The sequence below is a fragment of the Vicugna pacos genome, chromosome 31, assembly GCF_048564905.1.
Source record: "Vicugna pacos chromosome 31, VicPac4, whole genome shotgun sequence".
Taxonomy (NCBI): domain Eukaryota; kingdom Metazoa; phylum Chordata; class Mammalia; order Artiodactyla; family Camelidae; genus Vicugna; species Vicugna pacos.
In genome coordinates this window covers 19,129,422-19,152,892 of record NC_133017.1, presented here as the reverse complement: position 1 = coordinate 19,152,892, position 23,471 = coordinate 19,129,422, and the positions used below count along the sequence as shown (strand labels likewise).

General features: G+C 45.5%; 1 protein-coding gene and 1 non-coding gene across 3 annotated transcripts in view; one reads left to right on the top strand and one right to left on the bottom strand.

Annotated features, from left to right (window-relative positions):
• Window positions 1-23,471, top strand: part of DOCK5 (dedicator of cytokinesis 5) — a 176,294-nt gene that overhangs the window by 108,997 nt on the left and 43,826 nt on the right. For both annotated transcript variants that reach the window (XM_072952781.1, XM_072952782.1), the window contains 11 exons: window positions 652-749; window positions 988-1,077; window positions 2,622-2,722; window positions 5,198-5,332; window positions 9,345-9,456; window positions 10,149-10,219; window positions 10,879-10,985; window positions 12,855-12,991; window positions 14,886-14,981; window positions 19,539-19,637; window positions 23,042-23,136. In XM_072952781.1, the coding sequence (XP_072808882.1) occupies window positions 652-749; window positions 988-1,077; window positions 2,622-2,722; window positions 5,198-5,332; window positions 9,345-9,456; window positions 10,149-10,219; window positions 10,879-10,985; window positions 12,855-12,991; window positions 14,886-14,981; window positions 19,539-19,637; window positions 23,042-23,136 (1,141 nt within the window). The remainder of the gene's footprint in view (window positions 1-651; window positions 750-987; window positions 1,078-2,621; window positions 2,723-5,197; window positions 5,333-9,344; window positions 9,457-10,148; window positions 10,220-10,878; window positions 10,986-12,854; window positions 12,992-14,885; window positions 14,982-19,538; window positions 19,638-23,041; window positions 23,137-23,471) is intronic.
• On the bottom strand, window positions 4,895-4,968 carry TRNAT-AGU (transfer RNA threonine (anticodon AGU)). Its single transcript has one exon. It is a non-coding gene; the product is annotated as a tRNA-Thr (tRNA).

Sequence of the window (23,471 nt, the reverse complement as noted above, 5' to 3'; positions counted from 1 at the left end):
TAGCAACCTATCTGATTTGCTCATCTGTTTATTTCTTTGAAGAACTCCAAGAAACTTCAAGTATGACAGGGTAGCAAGGACATGGTTTTTTGGAATCAGAGTAATCTATAATTAAATTCCATTCATACCAACTCCCTGGCAGTTGTGAGACCTAAGGCAAGTAATTTAATGTCACAAAGTATCAGTTTCCTCATCTCAGAAATGGAAAAAGTAAAATCTGTAGCGTGGATGTGATGTTTAAATGAATTAATGCGTGCATGTAAGTCCGCGCCACTGCCCCAGAATCCAGCACAGCACACATAGCAGAGAGGGAGATGTTAAGCAATGCATTAGATGAAAGGTGGAACGTTGAGTGTTCCATCTGTAGGTCTGTGATGTGGTTATCTGAGAGAGGTGAATTCTATTCAGGCATCCTTTTCTGTCCTTGCCCATTAGTGGTTAGGTTTTTTTTCCTCTGTGAGGAAGGAAAGAAAACCACAGGGTTTTCTCTGATTTAGGTAGGGGATAGTAAATTAAAAGACTGCATAAGGTATTAGCCACCATTAGGAGCCGTGGTCTTTTCTAGAGAGCTCTGTAGCTGTGTCCTGAAACGGTGTGGGTTGCTCTGCTGATCCGTGTCTCACGTTTATGGTTTGTGGTTGTTCTTCCTAGTTGACCTGTTAGGCTTGCTAAATTGGCGTTCGAACTCTCAGAACATTAAACACAACTTAAAGAAGTTGATGGAGGTGGACGGAGGAGAGATTGTTAAGGTATGTTTATATATGCATGGTTAGAGACACAGCCACCGAATCATTAGTTTAGTATTTTAAATTAAACCAATTACCGTAAACATAAAACTTGTTATCTACCTGGCGAAGCAAGCGTGCCAATTTTTAAGAAAACGCTATGCTTAAACTTGTTCTACTGAAAGCTAACTATCCCTCAATTTCTGTAGTATGGAGCTGAACCGAAAGCACCAAACCTACGCTCTGTTTTTCTCATCTTCAGTTTCTGCAAGATACGCTAGATGCACTGTTTAACATAATGATGGAGATGTCGGACAATGAAACCTATGACTTCCTTGTGTTTGATGCACTGGTAAGCAGTTAAACGTCTTCACGGGTGTTCGTGCTCGCAAATGTGTAGTTTGGGATGTTTCACTATTATGAATAATTGCGATGCAAATCGTTCCGCGTAAATATTTGTCTCCATCATCTCTGATGACTTCTTCAGGCTAAATTCCCAGAAGTAGCTGACTTACAGTCAAGACCTCTAAGTCTTTGTTTCCTGTTAGATCTGACTTTTTGATAGACTTTCTCTTTCTCATTAGGGAAATGAGATGTTTTATTACATTTGAAATCAGGAGTCACTTTAACTCATTTGAAAAGCGTCTCGTCCTAAACCGGGAGATGCCGTTCACGAAGGCAATTGTGGCTTGTTGTGTATGTGTGCACTGGTGTGTTCCTGCAAGGGAGACTGGATTTGCAAGTCAGAGATGAGCCTAAGTGTCCTTCTGTACAGTAGGTGGCCCAGCAGACAATTACATTTGCCACACAAAGTACTAAAACACGCAGCCAATTCCGAGAACTGAAACCCCAGTGAGGGGAAGGGATGTCGGACTCTGGGAAGGCCAGAGGTGGCGGTGGAGTGGACAAAGCCAGCACATCCAAACTAGACATCGTTTTCTGATGGTCGGGGTTAAAGTTCAGTGCAGACTTTGACCTGAACGTTGCAGCAAAGGAGGGGAAGGTACATGGCAGCTTTAGGTCATTCATCAGCTTGGAGAGACTGGGAGATTCAAGAAGAGGCTGAGGGGGAGGGTATAGCTCAGTGGTAGGGCATGTGCCTAGCATGCCCGAGGTCCTGGGTTCGATCCCCAGCACCTCCACTTAAAAAAAAAATCTAAAAAAAAAAGAGGTTAGGATAGTGAAGCTGAAGATATACGATGAAGAGAGAAGGGCCCCCAGCTGCGGAAACTTCTGGTCAGGTTTACAGGCAAGAGAGATGATGGTGATGAGTTGCTGGGACAAGGTCTGGAGTCAGATTCCTGGGGGACGGGGTGGCTGGCCAGCATTGGGCATGTGTGCAAGTCCCGGGGGCCCCTTCTTTTGTCCTCTTCTGTCACAAGTAGGTGCAAAGTGGTTATTTGTAGATGGCGTGTCTGGTGGTGATAAGAGTGAACATGGGAGGGGAAAGCTGAGAGGAAGGTCTGGTGAGGTTCAGCTCCTGGGGGCCCGCCCACTGCACCGAGGAGGCCCGTGTCCCGGGGGGATGTCATGAGCTGCATCCTGGGGTTCATGTTTATTTTTCCCACAGGAGAGCCCTCCCCACACCCTCCTCCCTCCCGTCCCGTCGTCGTCCCTTACTTGGTCCCTCGTGTACTGTCCCCTCTCCCCGGCAGCCAGGGTGCTGGCCCGGGTTGGTTCCCTCAGAGCATCTAGCCCAGTGCCTGGCCCTTAAGAGTCTCTGCTCACGTTCAGTTCAAAAGCAGCCCCGAGACTGGCCTTCAGCTCTGGAAGGATTGTGTGGGGATGCTGCCACAGTGAGCGGGAAGGAAAGGAGGCCCCGGGCGCTCGGACCCGGCTCGTGGCCGGAAGAGCCTGGGGAGGTGCTGTGCTATTTATAGCTGCCACCTTTGGCAGGTGTTCATTATCTCACTGATAGGAGACATCAAGTTCCAGCATTTTAACCCCGTCCTGGAGACCTACATTTACAAGCACTTCAGCGCCACCCTGGCCTATGTGTAAGTACGAGGCCCGCGAGGGACCCGCTGTTGGGTTGTGGGGTATGTGTGCTCCTGGGGACACCAGAGGGGACGGGAGCTGAGCACCTGTGGCTCTAAGCGCAGGACCTTGTTCTGAGCTTCCTGGTGGCAGGTGGAAACCATCTCAGTGTCCTCACCCTGGAAAAGGGATAGTGTTCATTCGCTGCCTTCTGGGAAGTTAAAGGGGAGAGAAGGCTGTGTGTACTTCTTTAAGAATCCAGAGCATCTGCAGGTGAGGAGTTGAAGCCATTAGGAGCAGGGCCAAGGCAGAGGACGCTACCCAGGATCTTAGGAGGTGGATGTCAGTGGGATCAGCATGAGGCCACAAGGGCATCAGATGGTGGTTTAATCAGGACCACATGTGATGGAACTGAGGCTCGTGCCCTCAGCCCTGCCCCACAGGTGCTTTGTAGCAGTGATTACTTAGAGGATATAAGATGTCCTTTTCTTTTTTTCTTTTCTCTTCTCTTCTCTTCTCTTTCTCCTTTCCTTTCCTTTCCTTTCCTTTCCTTTCCTTTCCTTTCCTTTCCTTTTCTTTCCTTTTTCTTTCTTTCTTCCTTTCTTCCTTTCTTTCTTTCTTTTTCTTTCCTTCCTCCCTCCTTTCCTTCTTCCCTCCTTTCTCTTTCTCTCTTTCTCTCTTTCTTCCCCTCTCTCTCTTTCTTTTTTTCTTTCTTTCTTTTCTTTCTTCCTTTCTTTTTCTTTCCTTCCTTCCTTCCTTCCTTCCTCCTTTCCTTCTTCCCTCCTTTCTCTTTCTCTCTTTCTCTCTTTCTTCCTCTCTCTCTCTTTCTTTTTTTCTTTCTTTCTTCCTTCCTTCCTTTCTTTTCACATAAGAAAGAGTGGTCTCTCCCTTTCCATGGTATAGCCTTCTTTCTGTCTTTGGTTCATGAGCCCCTGACTAAAGAAAGCACCTAATGTTCAACACACTGAGCCTCTCCCTGGAGCGATCAGCTCACCACGGTGTTAGATGTGGCCTGTCACCCCCTCCTTTGTGCAGAGCAACGTGACAGTGACAGGAATGTAGCTGACACGGGCAGAGATCTTTCTGACGGTGGCTTGTGCCAGTTCGTGCCAGTTGCTGCCGGCTGATCTATCAGGCTGGCTGCTGACCTGGCCTGTCAGGTCAGATCATCCAGCCCTTCTGTCCGTGTCTGAACCAAACGAGAAAGTTCTTGGTTTTATTTGCAGGGAAGTCCAGAAATATAATAAGATGTAAGTGACATAAAAGAGGTGTCATCACCATGACCCCTAACACGATGGATATCATGCCCCCTGGATGGGGGGCAGCGGCAGACACTCCATTGAAAGGGTTCTTCCCCCCAGTAGCCCCACTTTCCAAGCAAGCGGTAGCTACAAGTGACGAAACCCTATCACTGGGTCTTTATCCCACAGAGCCTAGTGCAGCAGTCCAGGTGGTGTGTGTCTGGTGATCTGGGTGTATTTGCAAGAACTGACCACTTCTACATGACTCCTCTGGGTTTTCCTTAAAACTAGGAGAACTCAGAGATTCCCAGAAGGAAAATTCAAAACATCAGTGCCTTCAGAAGTGTGAATTAGCCCAAGATTAAGACAGTGCCCAGTCCAAAGCCTCCGGAAGGGCACAAAGAGCAACCTCAAATCCCAGAGCGGATGGTAGGGTATAGGTCAGTGGTGGAGGGTGTGCTTAGCATGCGTGAGGTCCTGGGTTCAATCCCCAGTGCCTCTCTCACAGTAAAAAAATAGATAAACGTAATGACCTCCCCTCCCCAACAAAAAAACAAACAAATAAAATCCCAGAGCAGTTTTATTTGTTCAGATGCTCATAACCATGGGATCCTCTTATTCCCACACTCAGTGAAGTGTCCATCTGGCTCCAGTTTATGGGCCCCAAAAAGTTTGGGCAGGTTGGACGGAATTAGGCTTCTTTGAAGATGACTGCGTTAGGGAGACAATCCCTTCCTTTCAGGAACATCTGAAGATGCCTGTCTGACACGTAAGAGATTAAAACATGCTCATGGTACGAGTCCTTTCAACTTTCATTTCGTGATCCTTTTAAAAAATCCTGCAAAGGGGAAGAAACCATCCTCTATTTCTAAGTTCTTCTGTGTGTGTGTGTGTTTTTTTTTTATTAAGTTTCTTTTGAGGGGGTAATTAAGTTTATTCATTTATTTTTAGAGGAGGTACTGGGGATTGAACCCAGGACCTCATGCATACTAAGCATGCGCTCTACCATTTGAGCTATACCCTCCCCCCATCCTCCATTTCTAAACAGAAGGGAAGCTCTAAACTTAGACAGCAGTGAGGAAACTAAACTGCAAAGGAGTTAATTTCCTTGTTCAGGGCATGTTCTAGAAGACACAGTTACTGTGGTTGTGACTTCTGCTTCCCCAGGAGGCCATGTTCTCTTCTATATAGGGTACCCTAACCCTCCAAGTAGCACTTGGCCCCATTGACATTTTCCTTTCTCATCCTTTTAAGGAAACTCTCCAAGGTACTGAACTTTTACGTGGCAAATGCAGAAGACTCCAGCAAGACGGAACTGCTTTTCGCTGCTTTGAAAGCCTTAAAGTACTTGTTTAGGTTCATCATCCAGTCTAGAGTGCTCTACTTGAGGTAATGGTGACTCATGAAGTGTCGATACCCTCCATCCTCTCTTCACGTAGTTCTCCTAAATCCTCATTGTCATGTTCGGCCCCATCAGCTTTTGGGGTGTGAATCTGCCAAATTTCAGAACTTCAGGGCTGAAATTGAAAATGAAGTTGAAGATGAAGGTGGACTGTGAAGCCATCAGAGAAGGTCCATGCAGAGTCCTTTTGGATCAGTAGAATTTCTCGGGCAGTCATAACAGCAGAACTTAGGGTTGCTGGAGCTTCGGTGCAACCTACTGAAAGCCCTTGTTGGTGACAGTGATTTTCAGAAGTCAGGTGTCTGTGGCAAGATTGTATTTAATACCGCAGGGGGCTTGGTGATGATATTGGGTGTACAATCCGGGATCATGAGCTGTTGTTGGTAATAGGTGGAAGAGTGGCAGGTGTTTAGGGGGAGATGTTGCCTGAGACGTGTGTTTCTTTGCTGATACCCTGCTTAGGGACTTGCTGAGGCCAAGCCCTAGAGATATGATAGTTCCCAGTTTGGATTCCTAGAATAACAGCTCTATCAAAAACAGCAGAAATCAAGAATGAGTAAATAATCTTTCTGGGAATGCCCACAACCCCAGTGCCATCTCTACCCTTCAGTAATGGTTGAATTTCCAAATCGTTCAAATATATTTCTAAGGTAGGGTTAGAAACTGAATAGATAACATGCTAAAATGTTAATGGAAGTAAAACTTTAGGTCAGAGGGTTTCCAGCCTGTGATTTGAACATGTGTGTTTTTTTAACTTTGTATACTTAAAAACCATAAACAAAATTAAAGGCACTTAATTAACATGGGAAAAAAGCTTGCCACATATAGTATAGATCAGAGGTCAATAGATTTACTGTTTAAAGGCTCTAATTAATCCCATGATAAATATCCATAAACAGTAGAAAACAAAAGCATAATGTACAAAAGAAAAATTCAGATGGTCAGATAAATTTTAAAACAAAGATGTATTTATACTATTAAAGTGCAGTGCACGCACACCATCTTTACTTATACGTTCGATAAAGGTGAAAAATCTTTATCCTTTGCTGAGGTCGGGCAAAAAGTGGCCCTGTGTTTTAAAGCTGATAAGAATATAAATTCTTAAAGACAGAAGTCGGCACTATGAGTTAAAAGCAAACACACACACAAAGCAAAAGAAAATACCACATTTGTCCAGTAATTCCCTGTCTGAAAATTTATCTAATGGAAAAAAATCAATTAGGTATGAACAGAGGTGAAAGTTAAAATGTGTATATTCAGCCCTTTCAGTTGTGGGGTATGTTAATGAGGCAAGATAACCGTGATAGGTTCTTAAATAATAAAACCAGGTCTTCGAAGACATCAGTGTGATACGATGCTATAGGTCTGGAAGCTGGTAGATAAGATGCTAAAATTTTAATAGGAGTAAAACTGTAAGTAAGAGTTTTACGTAGGTTTTCACTTTATTCTTCCTGCATTTTTTTAAGTTTCTACAATGAATTTGTACATTGTTATAGGTTTTCAACATGCTTAATGACTTAACATTTGAGCTGGTTGAACAACAACTCCTTCCCTAGTAGAAACAAGCAGTGTTCGCCCAGCACAGTTCATATGCAGTGTCTGTAGTCTCTCCTCTTCAAATGGTCTCCTGTAGTGAGTTCCTCATATTTTGTAGTATGTTGAATTTCTGCATATTCAGTTAGGGTGTCCTAACATTCTCTTAACCTAGAAGTTTGTATAGCAAGCCCTGATGTCCAGCAATAAAAATCCTCATAAAAACATAAACAAAACCTTAATTGATGACATTTTACAATATTTTCCATTAATGATTCACTAGCTCTTTGACGCTTCGTAATGTTGCATTGCATCTGGGCCACTATTTTCAGCGTCAGGTTACATGGTAACAAGGGAAGAGCCAGGTTAATTAACCCATGAAGTTCACTAGAAGAGCTTGATCTGGGAAAGAGAGTCTGGCAATCTGCATTTCTCCGATTGCTTGGATTTGATAGACACAGTAGAACATCAAGAACCTTGATCTTAATCCCTCAGTGTCACACTAGTCCTTTTTTTTTTTTTAAAGTCACAGACATAGGGTACCTGGTAGGGCTCTGGGTGCTGGGAACCTAGCCGCCAATGAGAGCAGGTTCCTGCTCTGACGGTGCTTGTGGGTTACATCGAGGCCAAGGAGGCAGATGATAAAGAAAGAAACCCATAGGACCATTTCAGATGGATGAGGGCTGGGAGGGGAGGCGCTGATGTGACAGTGACCAGGGGAGACGGTGGGAGAGACCTCTCTGGGAGCTGGCCCTGAAGTAGAGACTGAAAGACAAGGACGTGGCCTCTGAAGGTCTCGGAAGAGAAATACGGGGAGGAGAAATTGCTAAGGCAAGGGTCCTGTAGGGGCACTGAGTGCATTTGGGAGGAATTAAGAGAAGCTGGTGTTGCTGGAGGCATGGTGACCAGGAATGGGAGGACAGAGCCTGGGAGGCCATGGCGCGTGATGGGGGCCCTTCTAGGCCATAGTACGGAGTCCGGGTTTCAATCCGGGTGTAATGGGAAGCCACTGAAGGACTTCAGTTAGAGAAGCAATGCTGTCTGGCTTACAGCTTACGTGATCATCTCATCTTTTGGGTGGAAAATGAGTTATCAGGGGTTAAGAGTGAAACCTGGGTGATCACTTAATAGGCTGTTATAGTTCAAATGTGAGATGCAGTGACTCTGTCTCCACTGAGGTGCAGAGTGGACTGATGCAGGGGGAAGAGGTCATAGGACTTGCTGTTAGATTTGGTGGGGGAACGAGAGAAAGGGAAGGTAACTTCTAGGCTTGGGGTGCTGCTTGCCGAGACTTGGACGATTTAAAGATGAACAAGAGATCAAGTGAGTTCTGTTTGGGGTATGTTAATTTTGATGCACTTTGTGGACAGAATTGGGAATGAAGTTCTTTTATGGTTCTGCAGGGTGCTTGAGTTGAGAATTACCTGTAACTCTGATTGAATCATCATCTCAGAGGAGCTCAGAGTCCCTGAGTACCACATAAGGTGTAGGTGAAAAGAGGAGCCTAATATAAATATGTACATGCCTGTATGTATGCATTTGAATGTGTGTATAAAGTTCTAAGTTCAAACCATCATTACTTCTGACCAATTGGTGGTAAGGTTGCCACCAGTGTAAGTGCATTTAAATTACTATTTGGGGACTTTTGTGTTTCTGAGAAATGGGACAAAGACCTGATTTCTGCTTCTGAGAAAGAACCAGCTTTCCAGCTGAGGGGCAGGTCTTCAAGGCAAGCAGAGCACTTGAATCAAACAAGCAGGAACCAGTGAAGACCACGGTGGCCTGTGTCCCGGGGGGTCAGCACCAGTGCGGCCAGCTCAGTGGATACCGTGACACTAACTGGGCTTGCAGACTGGGTTGGGTTCAGGTCATTCCTGGTTTGAGGAGTTTCTCTACCCATTGTCGGAAACTTAAGCTCAAGTGATCAGGGCTGGATCAGAGGAGGCAGAATGGTTCCAGTGCCAGAGTGATTAGACGGAATGATTAGAAGAGAATGAGGGAGGCTGGGAGGGGAAGGTGTGGCCAGAGTGGGGTGTCAGGCAGGTTAGCTGGGGAGGGGGCCCCTGCTGATTGGACATTCTGCTAATGAGCTGAGGAGGGTGGGGCTCACCTGCTACTTGAAGCAAAGCAGCTTCCTATTGTCCCCTCTTCTGTGTCAGAACCTCCCACTCGCCACGGGGCTGGAGGACATCCCCAGGGCTGGCCTTCAGATGGCTTCTGGGGGCCAGTGGGAGCGCTCTGTTGTAGGACTTTACTTATGAATCACTCCCTTCCTTTTGCCCAGGTGGTGACAGCGTCCTAGCCACCGGGCTCCCCCCGAGCCACCTTAGAGCCTCCTGGGACTCCTCCGTGCGCAGCGTGAAGTGGTGGTCGTGGGCCTCCAGCATCGTTTCAGCAACAAATCTATTTGAAATTTTTTTTTTTAAAGATGGAAAATCTGACTGCTTTTCTCCTTTTCCTGTTAAGATTTTATGGCCAAAGCGAAGATGGAGATGAATTTAGTAATTCAATCCGCCAGTTATTTATCGCTTTCAATACGCTGATGGACAGGCCCCTGGAGGAAGCTGTCAAGATCAAGGTCAGCTTGGGTAGCTCCTATGCTGGTGGGGAGGCTGTTCTGGGACAACGGAGAACTGGCCATGGTGGGAGATAAAAAAAAAATGAAAGTTAGTTCCCAGAAAGCTTGTTAATGTTAGAATGACTTATAGAAAGGAAATCCTTGCGTTTAAACTTTTATGTGCATTTATATTTGCAAATGTCGATTTGCCAAAGACAAGCTACCCTTTCAGACGTCCCTTGGATGCTTTTGTGGCCCCTGTGAATTCAGCCAAGCGATACTCATGATGCTTCAGGGAACAGGTTTTATCCTTAAGTCTCCCATTCTTCCCAGCTGCCCAGAGTCACCATCATCTTCATCATCATCAGTTTTTTGAAGTGTAAATCTGTTATCCCTAAAGGCTCAAATCTGAACTTTATTTTTTTGCTCACGATGGCAACTTTGTGAGGGAAATGTCAAGTTTTCAATTACCTCCTTGGATAGAAAAATGAATTCCAAATGGACAGTGATTGTTCGTAGTAAAGACAGAAAGCCTTGACTCCTGACTTTTCAGGGAAATGATCTTGGGGGATCGTGTTTAGCAGTATTAGCTTTCTTCTTCATCGCGAGAGCGTCTGTGTCCAGTTTACTGTTTAAGATCCCAGCATCTTTCGTTTCTTTGGGATCGAGCAGTGGATTCTTCCCTGAGCTTGCCTTTGGTGTTTTTCTTACAGGGGGCAGCCCTGAAGTACCTTCCGAGCATAATAAATGATGTCAAACTTGTGTTCGATCCTGTTGAGCTCAGGTAAAGAGCTCCAAACCCTTGTTTCCTGACTTGAACAGAGAAGCGGCTCCCCTGCTGGGCTCGGGCTGCAGCCTGTGCTGTGGTTCTTACACGTGGTGACCGCTTACATGTTTGTACTCAGTTCTGGGGAAAGATGTCAAAGACACAAAGCCGGCCCCTGAGAGAGGTCTGCACTGTCTCCAGGGAAACAAAACACACAGACGTACAATTACCTACAGAAAAATGTGCATAATGATGTGCTTCCAGCCCTGTACCTAAGTACCCCAGGAATGCAAAGTCAGATGGTGATTGACACAGGGTGGAGTGAGCTGGAAAAGGATTGTGCAGAAATTGAGTGTGAGAGCAGGGTCTGCAAAGCAGTGATGGAACTGACTGTACTGTAGCAACTTAAGCCCACTCTGCTGCCAGGCTGAGCCCTGGAGTGAGCAGGGAACACAGCCTTCCCCTTCCCCTCCCTTCCCCTTCCCCTCCCTTCCCTTCCCTTCTCCTTCTTCCTTCCCCTTCCCTCCCCTTCCCTAGACAGACTTTCAGGTCGTTGGGGAGCAAACTCCAGGTAAACCTCTCGACGCCCAAATCAACTTCAGAGCAGAGGGGAGGCATGCAATGCTGCCTTCGACTGGGCAGCATGAAAACACTAACCCCCGGGGTTTCTCTTCCAGCATGCTCTTCTGCAAGTTCATTCAGAGCATCCCTGACAACCAGTTAGTTCGCCAGAAACTGAACTGCATGACCAAGATAGTAGAGAGCAGTCTTTTTCGGCAGTCGGGTGAGTCTCCACCAAACACTGCGGAAATTCCAGTCTTGCATCTTTTTCAGCCAGTGCTCCCATTTTTTTCTAATGTCAGTAATGTCCTTGCCAGTTATTTATTGGTACTTAAGGACCTCCTGGAAAGCCAGTTTTAAGGAGAAGGCAAAATCAGTTCAGTATTGCCCATAGTTCCTCAAATAGCAAAATCTGTGTTCTTTAATCTTTAATTCAAAGAATCAAGTGTTTTCATTCATTAGAGAACTTTGTCCTCAAAATAGGAACCCTGGAGAGTAACAGGCAAGCAGGAAAGATGGTCCTTTTAAACAAATGCATCTCTTTTGACTTATTCTTATTGCATAACCTCAAAAATAGGGGCTGGGGGATAGAGACAGGGATACAGCGGGGCAGCAATGCAGACATGCAGTGGGGCAGCGGTGTGCGCAGCGCCACTGGTGCTGGGTCAGCAGATCTGCTGTGCGCCTCTCTCCTCGACTCCGTCATGGTCAAGTCACATTAGTAGCTGAAAATTGCTCATGGTGGAAATCCTTACACCACAGAAACTGGCAATCGCTATGAATCAGGTTTTTGCGGGGTCTGGTCGGGGAGCCGGATTACCAGCCTACCGCTGGGAGGGGAGGGAGGAATGGAGGGGAGAAAACTCGACCCTGATAAAATACTTTTCATTTTGTAACTAGAGTCAAGCGCGTAGCCACCAAGTGTAAGTCTCTGTTCCTGTCCCAAAGTTGGCATGGGGAAGGAGGTCCAGTACCTGGTCTTTCCCTAGTCAACCCCAGGCTCGCTTGGGTGGGGCAGCTGCGGGAGCTTCCTTTGAAGCCACCACCAGTTCTGGGGATCCTGGAGGATGACTCATGCTGCATGTAGTGGCTGGCGGGTCTGAGGACCAGCAGGACTCCCCAGAAATAGGAAAGGCTGTGTGGGTGGTTGGTGGGAGAACCCTCCTGACCTTGCCCTTGGCTAGTTACGTAACTTTAGACAAATGAGAGATTTTTCTCTAAGTCTCAGCTCCTGTCTCCATGGAAGGACGGACTTGAACTAGACCAAACCAGCAGCCTCTTTCGGTGCTGGTGTTTTCTGATCCTGTGCGTTTCAGCTGGCACAAGGACACGGATGGAGGCAGTGCAGAAAGCTCGTGGGTGCTCTTAAGTAGAAAACCTAATGTTAGCACATCTCTTAATGTGCTGCGATCATCTCTGCCTCTGAGGATGCAGAAGGCATACCTGAAGATTAAAATAAAGATGAGGTGTCAGAGCAGAAGAGCAAGCCTGCACTGGATGTTTCCAGTAGAGGAAGTACTGTCACCATTCTGAAACAGTCATTTCTGTTAGTGCCCAGAATACCCAGACTCATTGGAATAATGTTTTATATTCGTGAAGATGCCGGGAGGAAGACAGAGCAGAAAGGCGGTGACTTACTTTATGAAGCCCTCGTGCCTGCGAAGACTGGAACAGGGTGTGAAACACACTGCGATGTGCTGATAAAGCTCAGGATTTATAGGAATTTTAGAGTAGCTTTTCTCCCTTAGGTGGAAAATTTCAAAAAAACTACAGCAATTTAACTTCCTTAGTTTATTAGTTTCATATGACTTAGCTTGCAAAGATCAAGTTTGCATTTTTTTTTTAAAGCTAAAGGAATTGTTAAATACTTTCGACCTTTGGCTGCACATACCTGTGATAGGTGTAATTTTTGGAGTTTTTTGTTTGTTTGTTTTTAAGATCAGGGTGCAGGGCTGAGGTTCCTGGCCTGAACCCACATGCTCCTCGGTGGCCGGGGGAGCCCCTGGGGGGGGCTGCGGGAACAGGCAGAGGGAGGGCAGCAGGAAGAAGCCAGGCCGTTCGGGGGGTGAGCTGGCCGCGTTTTCTCCCCCAGAGTGCAGAGACGTGCTGTTGCCACTGCTGACAGACCAGCTCAGCGGCCAGTTAGACGACAAATCCAGCAGGCCTGACCACGAGGCCAGCTCGCAGCTTCTGAGCTGCATCCTGGAAGTGCTGGACAGGAAGGATGTGGTGAGTCGCGGTGTCGCTGCTGCAGAGCACGGCATACGCTGGTCCCACGGCCGCGGATGGGAGAGACCCCGGGCAGCGTGGTCCCGGGGCACTGGGGCCGGCTGCCCCCGCTTCAGAGGTGGTTAGAGGGGCTTCTCCTGGCTCGAGCCCGCCTTGCGGATCTGGGTCCTGGGAGGTCCACCTGCGGCTGGGGCTGCTCCCGGCTAGTGTTTCCAGTTTGCCCATCACTAAAAACCGCAATGAGACTTTTCAGAACCAGAGCCCTGTTTGGACTTGTTTCATAGAAACCTCTGTCCTCTTCTACCTTTGGCACCTGACAGTACTCTTGTAGATCTTCTGAACTTCTGAGAGGGTCTCAGTTTTTTACTCTCTGTGACACTGATTCTTCCTTCTGGAGCCTAGTGGAAATGATGTGTTATTTTTGTGGGTGGGTTGGTTGGTTGGTTTGTTAATTTTATCTCATCTCCTCCCCCTCTAAGAACCTGGGGCCCCACTGCCTGGATTTGCCGTGTTCTAGAGATTGCACAGCTCCCAGGCCTGTCAGAGCCTGCCCCCGAGTCTGGGTTCAGTTGAAGACAGACTGGAGTTGCCAGCCCCCATGACGGCCACTTGGCACCCATGTTCCCACAGAGCCCGGAAACCTCCCCTGGTTTTGCCTGAGCCCTTTCTCTGGCCAGTATCTTTAGATTCAGTTCTGCTGAAGGCTCTGGAGAGCACTGGCCTTTTTCCTGTAGCTAAGTCCTTAGCCCCCCGTCCGGGATCCGCCCCAGCTTGGCCCCAGCCTGGCTCACCTCCTGCTGTTTGTCACACAGGCAGGTCGGCAGCCCTGCTGGTCCCCGCCTCAGCGGTGGAAGGACAGGACACCCCTGCTTTCTCTACCTCCCCCCGCCTCTCCCCTTCCCTGAGCTCCTGCAGCCCCTCTGTATTATTTGTGCGATTTATTTGCTATTTATTCATTAGAAGTCACTCCCCCTCCCTTTTTTCTTCTTGGCTTACATGTGTTCCTAGAAACCACACTGTCAAGTGGAATCAATTTTCCCAAGGAATTTTGTGATTGGAATTTGATTTCTAACCAGGTGCTTTGCAGCAAATAAGTATATGTGACCAAACATGTCACAATGACAGTATTTTTTAAAAGTAACTCTTCGAACTCAGTAATTAAAATGGTAAAATGGAGCTTCGAGCCCTATAGATTGAAAAAAAGGGGGTGGACACTCTGGTCTAGGCAGGGCTCCACGGTGTCCTTACATGGCCTTGCCTCCTCTGTGTTCTCTGGTGTCTCTTCTTATAAGGACACTAACTCATCAGTCCAGGCCTTGTCTTCACGCCCTGACTGCCTCCTAAAGCCCCATCTCCAAGTACCGTCCCATTTGGTGTCAGAGCTTCAACGTAGGAATTTTGAACACAAACGTTTGGTCCATAACAATCTCCTTGACTTGAATTTCTTGGTTTCTTTCCATCTACCCAGAAGGTGGCAAGAACTTTATATTTTTGCCTTTCATTCCCACACATGTACCTAGTTGTCCAGGGCGACCTACTCAGCGTCAGGACTGGGTACCTCGTGCTAACGGGGAGCCCCCTAAAACTGTTTGTCCAGTCGGTGGCCACGGTGAGCTCTCAGGGAGACCAGATGATCTGGGTCATCAGGGATGCATTCCTTCCCCACATCTGCACGTTCCTCTTTTAAATGTTAGGACCAATTATTTTCAACAGATTCCTTGATAACATTATATGTCATGCTATGAAAGCATTTCCCCCTTTGGACAAGCAGTTGCTTTGTGGGGAAGAACCAGAATAAGAGTTAAAGGTGCAACTCCTCAGTCCAAGGTTTCCTTAAGAAAGGTGAAGCTGAGTCTGAAGACGTGGGGTGCATTCCTGTGTCCCCCCCCCCCAGGGCCCCACGGACGCGCACATACAGCGGATAATGGAACGGCTGCTGCGGAGGATCAACCGGACCGTGATCGGGATGAGCCGACAGTCTCCCCACATCGTGAGTGTTGCTCAGGGGCCACGCTGCCACTGCTGCGTCCCAGTGCCCCATCGCGCCTGCCTACTGGGAGGCTTCAGGGCCCAGCATCTTGAGACCAGACTCACGTAGGCCTCGCCACCGCCCACCTCCAGTTCCTAGTCTGCACTGTGTGCTGGGGTGCATAGCTCCCTTGAGAAATGAGGGGAGTCCAGAACTTCACAGCCTCCCCGGATACATGACCCCTGGTCACTACTGCGAGCGGAAATCTGACGCTGATTTTCCCTTGTGGGAAAATGATGCAAAATGAGGGAGGGTTAAGGACCCTTTCTTAAGGAGCCTTGCTTATTTGAAAGGTGAAACAAATGACCCTTAAAATACATAAAAGCAGAGACCCGCTGAGATATATGAGCGCCCTAGGCGGACTGAGAACTCGAGACCCACTCCACCTCACGCTCTTTAAATGTTTAACATTTTATTTAATGAAAATATGAGCCTTTGGGAGTAGAAAATTCGAGGTTTAGCTGACCACACTCAGCATTTCCTCTGTTACCTCAAGCAGTTGGGCTGTGATTCTCAGAGTGTGCGTGCTGTCTGATCCACCTTCGTTAGAATGGTAACAGTAAACACATCAGTACGTCCGGCCACGTGATGAAAACCATGGTGGTCACTGTTAGCGCACTCCTGTGTGTGTGCCCGAAACCCTTTTAAGCATCTTCTGTCTCATTGAAAGCTCCCACCAGCCTCCATTTTTCAAATGTGGAAATGTGCAGAAGCCTGCCCTAGGTTGCACAAGCACCAGGGGACCGAGGTGGCCTCGGCCCCAGGCAGCCGGTCTGGATGGAGAGCTCTGCACGTGTGGCTGTGCCCGGCCCTCGGCAGCTCAGCAGGTTATGCTCCATAGTCACCGTGAGAGGAGTTCTGCTAAATCCAGTTTTTCCCCTCGCATCACGTTTCCCCTGATATTTGGTGTGCTCTTAGATCAGTGCCCTGTTACCATCCAGCCTTTTTGATGCAAAGAAAAAAACATTGAAAGAACTTGGGGTTTGCGCGCTTTTAGGAACGCCAGTGTTGCCCTGGCCTCTTGCTCTCCACCCACTGTGTCTGGGAAATGTCAGATAAAAAGTGTGATTGAGCCCAGAGGTAACTGTCGAAAGGCCAAGTTGTATCATGTTAAAATGAAGTGTCTTTCACTTGGGATTACTAAAAGCTATGATTAGATTTTAATTAGAAGACTCAGAACTATCCCAAATTGCTATAGTAAGTAAAAACCATTCATTTATTCAAAAGTATGTATTGAGAAACTGCAGTGAGTCAGGCACTGTTCTGGACCCTGGAGATAAATCAGGAAACAAAGAAGGACAGAAAAAAGTCACTACCTTGAAAAAGCCTATGTTCTAGCAATAACAATAACAAAAAATGAACTGCATGGTATTAGGAGATGAGTGCTGCGGAGAAAACATGAGTGGGGTAAGCGGGGTCAGGGTAGAAGAGTTATAAATTTAAGTAAGGTGGTTAAGAATGGCTTTCCTGAGAAGGTAAAATTTGGACAAAGACTTGACGAAGCGAAGGAGAGGGCCACGTGGATGTATGGGGAAGGGCCTTCCAGGCAGAGGCAGGAGCCAGAGTTAGAAACCCTAAGGTGTGTCTTAGAAGATTCACACATGAGTGAGAGAGCAGACCCAAAGAAGAACACAGAGAAATGACTGCAAGTAAGGGGGTGTCTCTCTGCTAGATTACAACTCAGGGTGATCCAGAACACGTTACAAGAGGATTCAGACCTTGTATTCAAGGTATAGACACTCAGTGTACCATTAATTGCTTTTGCCAGGCCATTTCTGCCATGGATTTAAGAATTTTTATAGAGAAAGGCAGATTGGTAACTCTGTTGTTTAGGAAATGACATATTGGTTTACAGGTGACAGTACACTATCTTAATTTAAATGTACCCATTCAGCTTCTTTTCGTAGTGAAATCATCCTTTCTCTCCCTTGTTTAAGCTAACTCAGGAACCTTGGCTCAGTATGTTCCAAGAGAAGGGTTAGGGTTTGAATGTTTGAATGTAAAACTGGCAGCATCTCCGTCACATTTCTGTTAAAATAAGAGGAAGGGAGAGGACATGGCTGAGGTGCCTGGAGTCAAGTGAGCATGCTAGAGAAAGAGAAGCACAAGAAGGGGAAAAGCAAGGGGCAGACATACAGAGGGACAAGGGACAGACAGTCCCAAAGAGAAATTATGCCATATGTGTATAAAGTAATAATATACTTTTTACATTTTATGAATATAAATTTAGTAAATTTTTCTTGATATTCAAGAATAATTAAATATTAGAGGATCCAGTAATAAAATGTATCAGTTTAATAAAAGGAAAAAGGCTCTCACCTTGGATGCCAAAATATATTTGAAAGATATAACATCTATTTCAAATTAAGAATAGGAGATGTTCTGGACATACAGTTACCAGGTAACACATTATATGATGGTCGTAAAAAGGAGAGTCAAGACGTCAAATCTCAACACTGTTTAGCATTTTTCTATAAATTCTAGCCCATGTAGTAAGACAAACAAAAATACAGTGCATATAGATATGAAAAAAAATAATAATGATCATAATTGTCATTATTTTTACCTGAGATGACTACCATATCTGAGAAGTCCAAGAGAGTTAATTGGAATTTTAATAAAACTAATGAGCAGTGTATTAAACTAACCAGTCTCAAACAAATAATATTCAGTGGCTTTTCTGTATAACAGCCGTACCTATTTAGAGATTGTAAAAAAAAAAAATTCCATATAATTTACTCACAAAAGTGGGAGAGCAAAAAGAAATTAAAAAATACACATAAATGAATAGCTAAACAGAAGTCAAAATGGAGGGCTTGCCTATCAGATTTTAAAACATTACAATGAATGTTACTCTAATTAACATAGTGTTAGACTCGTGAATGGAGGATATGTATCAGTAGAACGAAATGAAGAGACTTTAAAAAGAGACTTTAGATTATATGAAAATTTTGGTACCTTTCAGTAGGGAAAGTTGAAGGTATTTAATAAATGTGATTTGGAAAATATATGAACAATGTGGAAAAATTTTGTCTGACATTTTATTTCATGCTGTACCCACAAAATTTTCAGATGGAATCAAGAGTTCAAGGTAAAAAAAAAAATTAAACCATAAGCAGCTAGAAACACATACCAAAAAAAAAAGTACATACCTATTTGTAAGAGAAAAGAGATTCCTGATTTTTTTTAAATTGAAAGGCTACTATAAAAGAAAAAACTAGATTGTACTAAGTAAAAAATTTAAACCCCAGTATGTGATAAATATATGTAAAATAAATGTCAAGCACCAAACTATAAACGTTGTAAAATGGCTAATAGCCTTAATATACAAAGAGCTATTACAAACCACTAAAAACAGATATTTTAATTTTAAAAATGGGTAAAGAATATAAGCAAAAAGCAAAATTAAAAAAACACAAATGGCCATATGGATAATAAACATGGACAGAATGTATCATTCAGAACAAAGGGAATGCAAATTAACCAAGAATGAGATTAAATAAAACTCCAGTGCCCAGAATAGCAAATGCCTGGAGAAACGGCCAGTGTTAGGTGCTGATGGTGATGCAAGCTATACGCTGGTTTGGCAATAGATATCAAGCCTTAGTGCAATAAGTTTACATTACTCTATAATTAGAAGAATAAACTTTTCTAAACGAAAGAGGCTAATTCAGACATTCATTCAGAGAGGTGTATGTGGATAGTCTTTTCACTGCTTTCGCAATTAGGAAGTTATTCTCTCCACCCCAAGAGCAGCTGTGTTTTCATCTCCTTTGTGCCAAATTCATTGAAATGTGTGTTGTTTTCATAACTGTATGAATACAGGAAGATACTAGGTCTAAATCTGTGATTCAGATATGGTTGGACTAGGGGAAAGCAGGTTGAATATGTAATTCCTGACCTCAGAAATAGAAATGATGGTAATCATCCAACTATCCAACCCCTTTCTTCAGACCAGGTCCCTGTCTTCATACCAGTGATGCTGGGCATTCTGGAGCTGGAGAAATGACACTGAAATTTCCAGTAGGGAGCTCTCCATTCCTGCCCTCTTCTCTGCTCCTCCACTCTTAGTGTGATTACCTCTCTGTTTCCTCTTTGCTTTCCTCTAAGCTCAGATTTCTTTAAAAGCTCTAAATATTTCAGACATTTCTCTGCGGACTTCTCTGCTACGCCTCTGTCTCAGCGTGAAACTCAATGTCTACAAGTTGTTCTAGCTTAACTAGTAATGTGGCTGAGACCTTAAGAGTCCGTATCCCCTGACCTGTAGGATTTCGCAGATCACAGCTGTTAACAGGATGGATGAAGCCCTCCACGTTCCTTAACTCAGACCTGGAAGGAGCTTGTTTTAAGCACAAACAGCCAAGCACGTGCCTTTGGACCTTTAGAATGCAGTGTGTTTGCAGCGTGGAGGGGTCCCTGCGTGGGTTATTGGATGGGGGAGACCACAGCACATTCACCTACATCTTCTTTTGTCGGTGATCTGAGGAGCTTGGACGTGTGTTCTGTGTCTCTTTCCAGGGGAGTTTTGTCGCCTGCATGATTGCCATCCTGCGGCAGATGGACGACAGCCACTACAGCCATTACATCAGCACTTTCAAAACCAGACAGGACATCATTGTAAGTTGACTTCACTGGGTCCTTGTAACTTTAAGACTTCCTGTATTTGGTAAAAGACACTTGACCAAAACTGAGCATCATCAGTCCAAGGTTCTCTCCCCACACACCTCCAGGGCTGTGTGGTTTCCACAGAGATCACAAAAAGGAGCGTGTTGATTCTTACTGTTTCTCTGCAGTAGGATTTGAAGAAGACGACCCCGCATGGACCAGGAGGTCCTCACGCAGCCCCACGAAGGATCTTGGATTTAGAGCGAGCCCGTATTTAGAAACATTTGGGAGGCCTCTTTTGCCCTCATTTTCGAGGACAGTAGGTACTCATGCCGTGGCCAGGATTTTAGGAGGCAGAGGCGTGTGTGGGCTTCCAAGATATGCTTGGTGTCATCGTTTTCCGTATTCCCTGGAAAGGGAGACGGAGGTAATGCTTGCCCTTTGGAACGTTTGTAAGTTATCTTCAGTGGAACACATTCCATTCTCTTTTGTTTTTAACAAGAAAGTTGTTCTGATAGTTACCATTAAGCACACAACCCAAGGCGGCCTCAGAGTCTAAGTGAGGCCTCTGGCTGCTTCCCCAGGATCCTTCTCTTCAGGGAATTGTTACCGGCTGTTAAAACATCCCTGAAGGTACCGTCGTGTCTGGTGAAGCGGTGGGCTGGACATGGTACTGGATTAACAGTCTGATGTCTCATTGCACTGGTCTTTGCTCCAGAGAACTTCCCGTCATTCGTGCATATTCAAGTCTTCTTTATGCTCTAGATTTTCCACTTTCTGCCTATGTTATGCTGATAGCATGTAACCAGTACAGCCAAGGATATCCAGCTCCTTCCTTGCCAATCACCCTCCTTTCTGTGAGGTCCACATGATGGAAAAACACACAAGGAATGGCAGAGGAAGTACTGTTTATTATTACTGGTTGTCATTGACCCAGTGATGAACTCTCAGAATGCTGTCCTTGGACTGTGTGGCTTAATCTGCAGGGCTAGGTGGGCCTCCATTCAGGCCATGCTCTGTGGGTGGCGTGGATACAGGAACGCACAGCATTATGTAGCTGTACTTACAGAGATCTAGGCAAGAGAATTAGGAGGTGGGGAGAGGTGGAAAGAGGTGGGAGCTGAGGGTGGCAGGGTTTCTCCTCCATGGGAAGATGGTGGTGTTGGTTTAAGAACACAGGCTTCAGAAACCCCAGATCTGGGTTTGAATTCTGGGTGGTTCACTTTCCTCTACGAAATTTTGGGAGAGCTGTTGCACCTCACTAAACCTCAGTTTTCTCATCTGTAAGATAGCCCCTCCCTGGGGACTAATGTCAATTTTGATTGAATTGACACTTGGAAAATATGTAGCTTTGTGCTTGGCATGTAGTTAATACTTAAGAGGGCCAGCTACTGCTAATGATAATTTTATTATTTTTAAAATTATTTTTTTATTTTTGCATAGCAGATTAATATAAAAATGGTTCAGTGACTTTTTTTTTTCTCCCCACATTTCCTTCTGAAAGCAGGTAGAATAGGAAAGTTATACTAAATCCAAAGTCTTGACAATTGGGCTCCATTTAGTAGGCAGGAAAACCCAGGTTTAACTCCTGTTTTCCAGGACAGTGGTGAGCTCTTCCTCCTGTACCACCTAATTAAAAGGGGATTGTTGTCCCCGTGAAGGACTGCGGTCACCAGTGGCGGAGCTGGGCCTCCTGACTTCTGATAGACTGTCCTTTCTCTCTCTCCTGCTGCTTTCTGAATAAATCACTTGAAAGATTTGGGGAAGTGGCAGATAAAATGATCCCTGCATTATCTGTGAACTGCCTCTATTAACCCCTCCCTGTTTACAGTTAACTTAAAGCATCAAGCATTGCATGTTGGGTTGGCATCAGAAGTAGATAACCGGCATCCACATTTCATCCTTGCTTCACAAACCATGAACCTTCGACTTGACAGGACAAGTTAATAGAATACTTAATAAATAATGGGTGCATGTGAAATGTATGATGAAAAGTGGAAAAACTTGTGAACTCTTGTCTGTGATTTCAGGATGGAGGGTAGAAAAGTTTGACTCTCCCCTGAAGCAGAGGGAAGACTCAAGGGTGGTGCAGACTTCAGAGCCAGAATCGCTCCCATTCCTGGGCCGTTTGGCATCCAAAGTGCCCGGGTTAACCAACCTGACCAGTGTCTCGGGGGGATATTGTTAGAAACAGAAACCAGGCCCCCTGCCTCCCAAGCACCGTGTTCTTTCTGTACGTGATGTAACCCGTAAGCTAGAACGGCACGCTTTAGTGCCTGAGAAATTGGACTGGATTTTCATTTCAGGAATCTAAGTGGAAAATGTCTAAATTTAACGAATAAATTTTAAAAGTTTTGATTTTTAGTCCGATTGTTCCATTTCTGAGTTCCTTGTTCGCTACAGCCCCCTTTCAAGTAGCGCAGCTGTTTTCCTGTTGCTGGACTTTCCTTATTTGTTATTACAGCCATCACGGTCCACTGCCGTAAGCTTCTTTTAAGGGCCATTTAGGAGCCTTCTCCCAGGCTACATGTGGTAACATTCCTGGAATAGGAAGAATCATGGCTTTGTTTCTCATTTTATAGCATTTTTGTTTTGTTCTAAAAATAATAGAGGAGGATTGGACTCAGAGTTGTTAGAAGTATCCGTTTTCGCAGACTCAAACACTGGCGGTTGCCAAAGGGAAGGAGGGTAGAGAGCCAGATGAAGGAGGTGAAGGAGATTAAGAGGTCCTAACTTCCAGCCAGAAGTTAATAAATTGGGGGGAATGTCATGTACAGCATAGTGAGTACAGTCAATAATACTGTAACCACTTGGTGTGGTGACAGATGGTAACCATACAGAAAACAACTAGACTTATTGCAGTGATCATTTCATAGTGTATAAAATTATCAAATCACTGTTGTACACCAGAAATTTATTAATATAATATTGTATATTAATTATAACTCAATTTTTTAAAGATTTTTTTTAAGTCTCTGGTTTTTTTTATCAATAGTTATTGGTGGATTCGCTGTAAGTGCAGTAGATCTTTTCAGACAACACATGGCAGCAGAGAACTACAGATATGATGGCTCTAAACTTGGGATCCAGAGCCCCACGGTCTCTTCCCAGCTCCCCTGCTGCTTGGTTTCCATGACCTCAGACAAGTCATTTAATTTCTCACATCCTCAGTTTTACCATTTGTGTGATGTAGACAGTTTTTTCATCCTTGTCTCCTTTATCGGGTTATCTGGTGTAAAAGTCAAATCAGGTGATGGCTGTAAGAATGCTCTGTCAACCTTCCTCAAAAGGCCGGCTGTCATGAGGGACAGGGGACCACGTGTTCTGACGCAGCCAGCATTCCTTCATGCCCACGTGTGGAGGGGACTCATGTAACCCCAGCTTTCCCCCAACCATTCCTCCTCTGCTCTCTGCAGGACTTCCTCATGGAAACTTTTATCATGTTTAAGGATCTGATTGGCAAGAATGTCTACGCCAAAGACTGGATGGTCATGAACATGACGCAGAGCAGGTGAGACTGCCCGTGGCGGGTCCTGAGGCACTTGTGTGCTTGGGTCTGGTAATGACCTTTCCGACCCTTGTGAATCTCTTCAGCTCAAGTCCGTCGTCTGGAAAGCAAGGGTCCTCCCGCTTTCGTGATCCTGGTTTGTGGGCTCTTGTTGATTTCACCCTGGCTGCTGCCGTTGCTCTGACTTGGACTCAGCTTTCTTCTTCCTACTATAACCTCCTCATCACTCCCATGCTGATTATCAGTGTCAGCTCCACGTGGCATCTTGCAGTGGCTCCATGCAGCCGTCATTATCCTGACATCCCAACGTTCAAGCTCCGCTCACCCTGCTTCTCTAA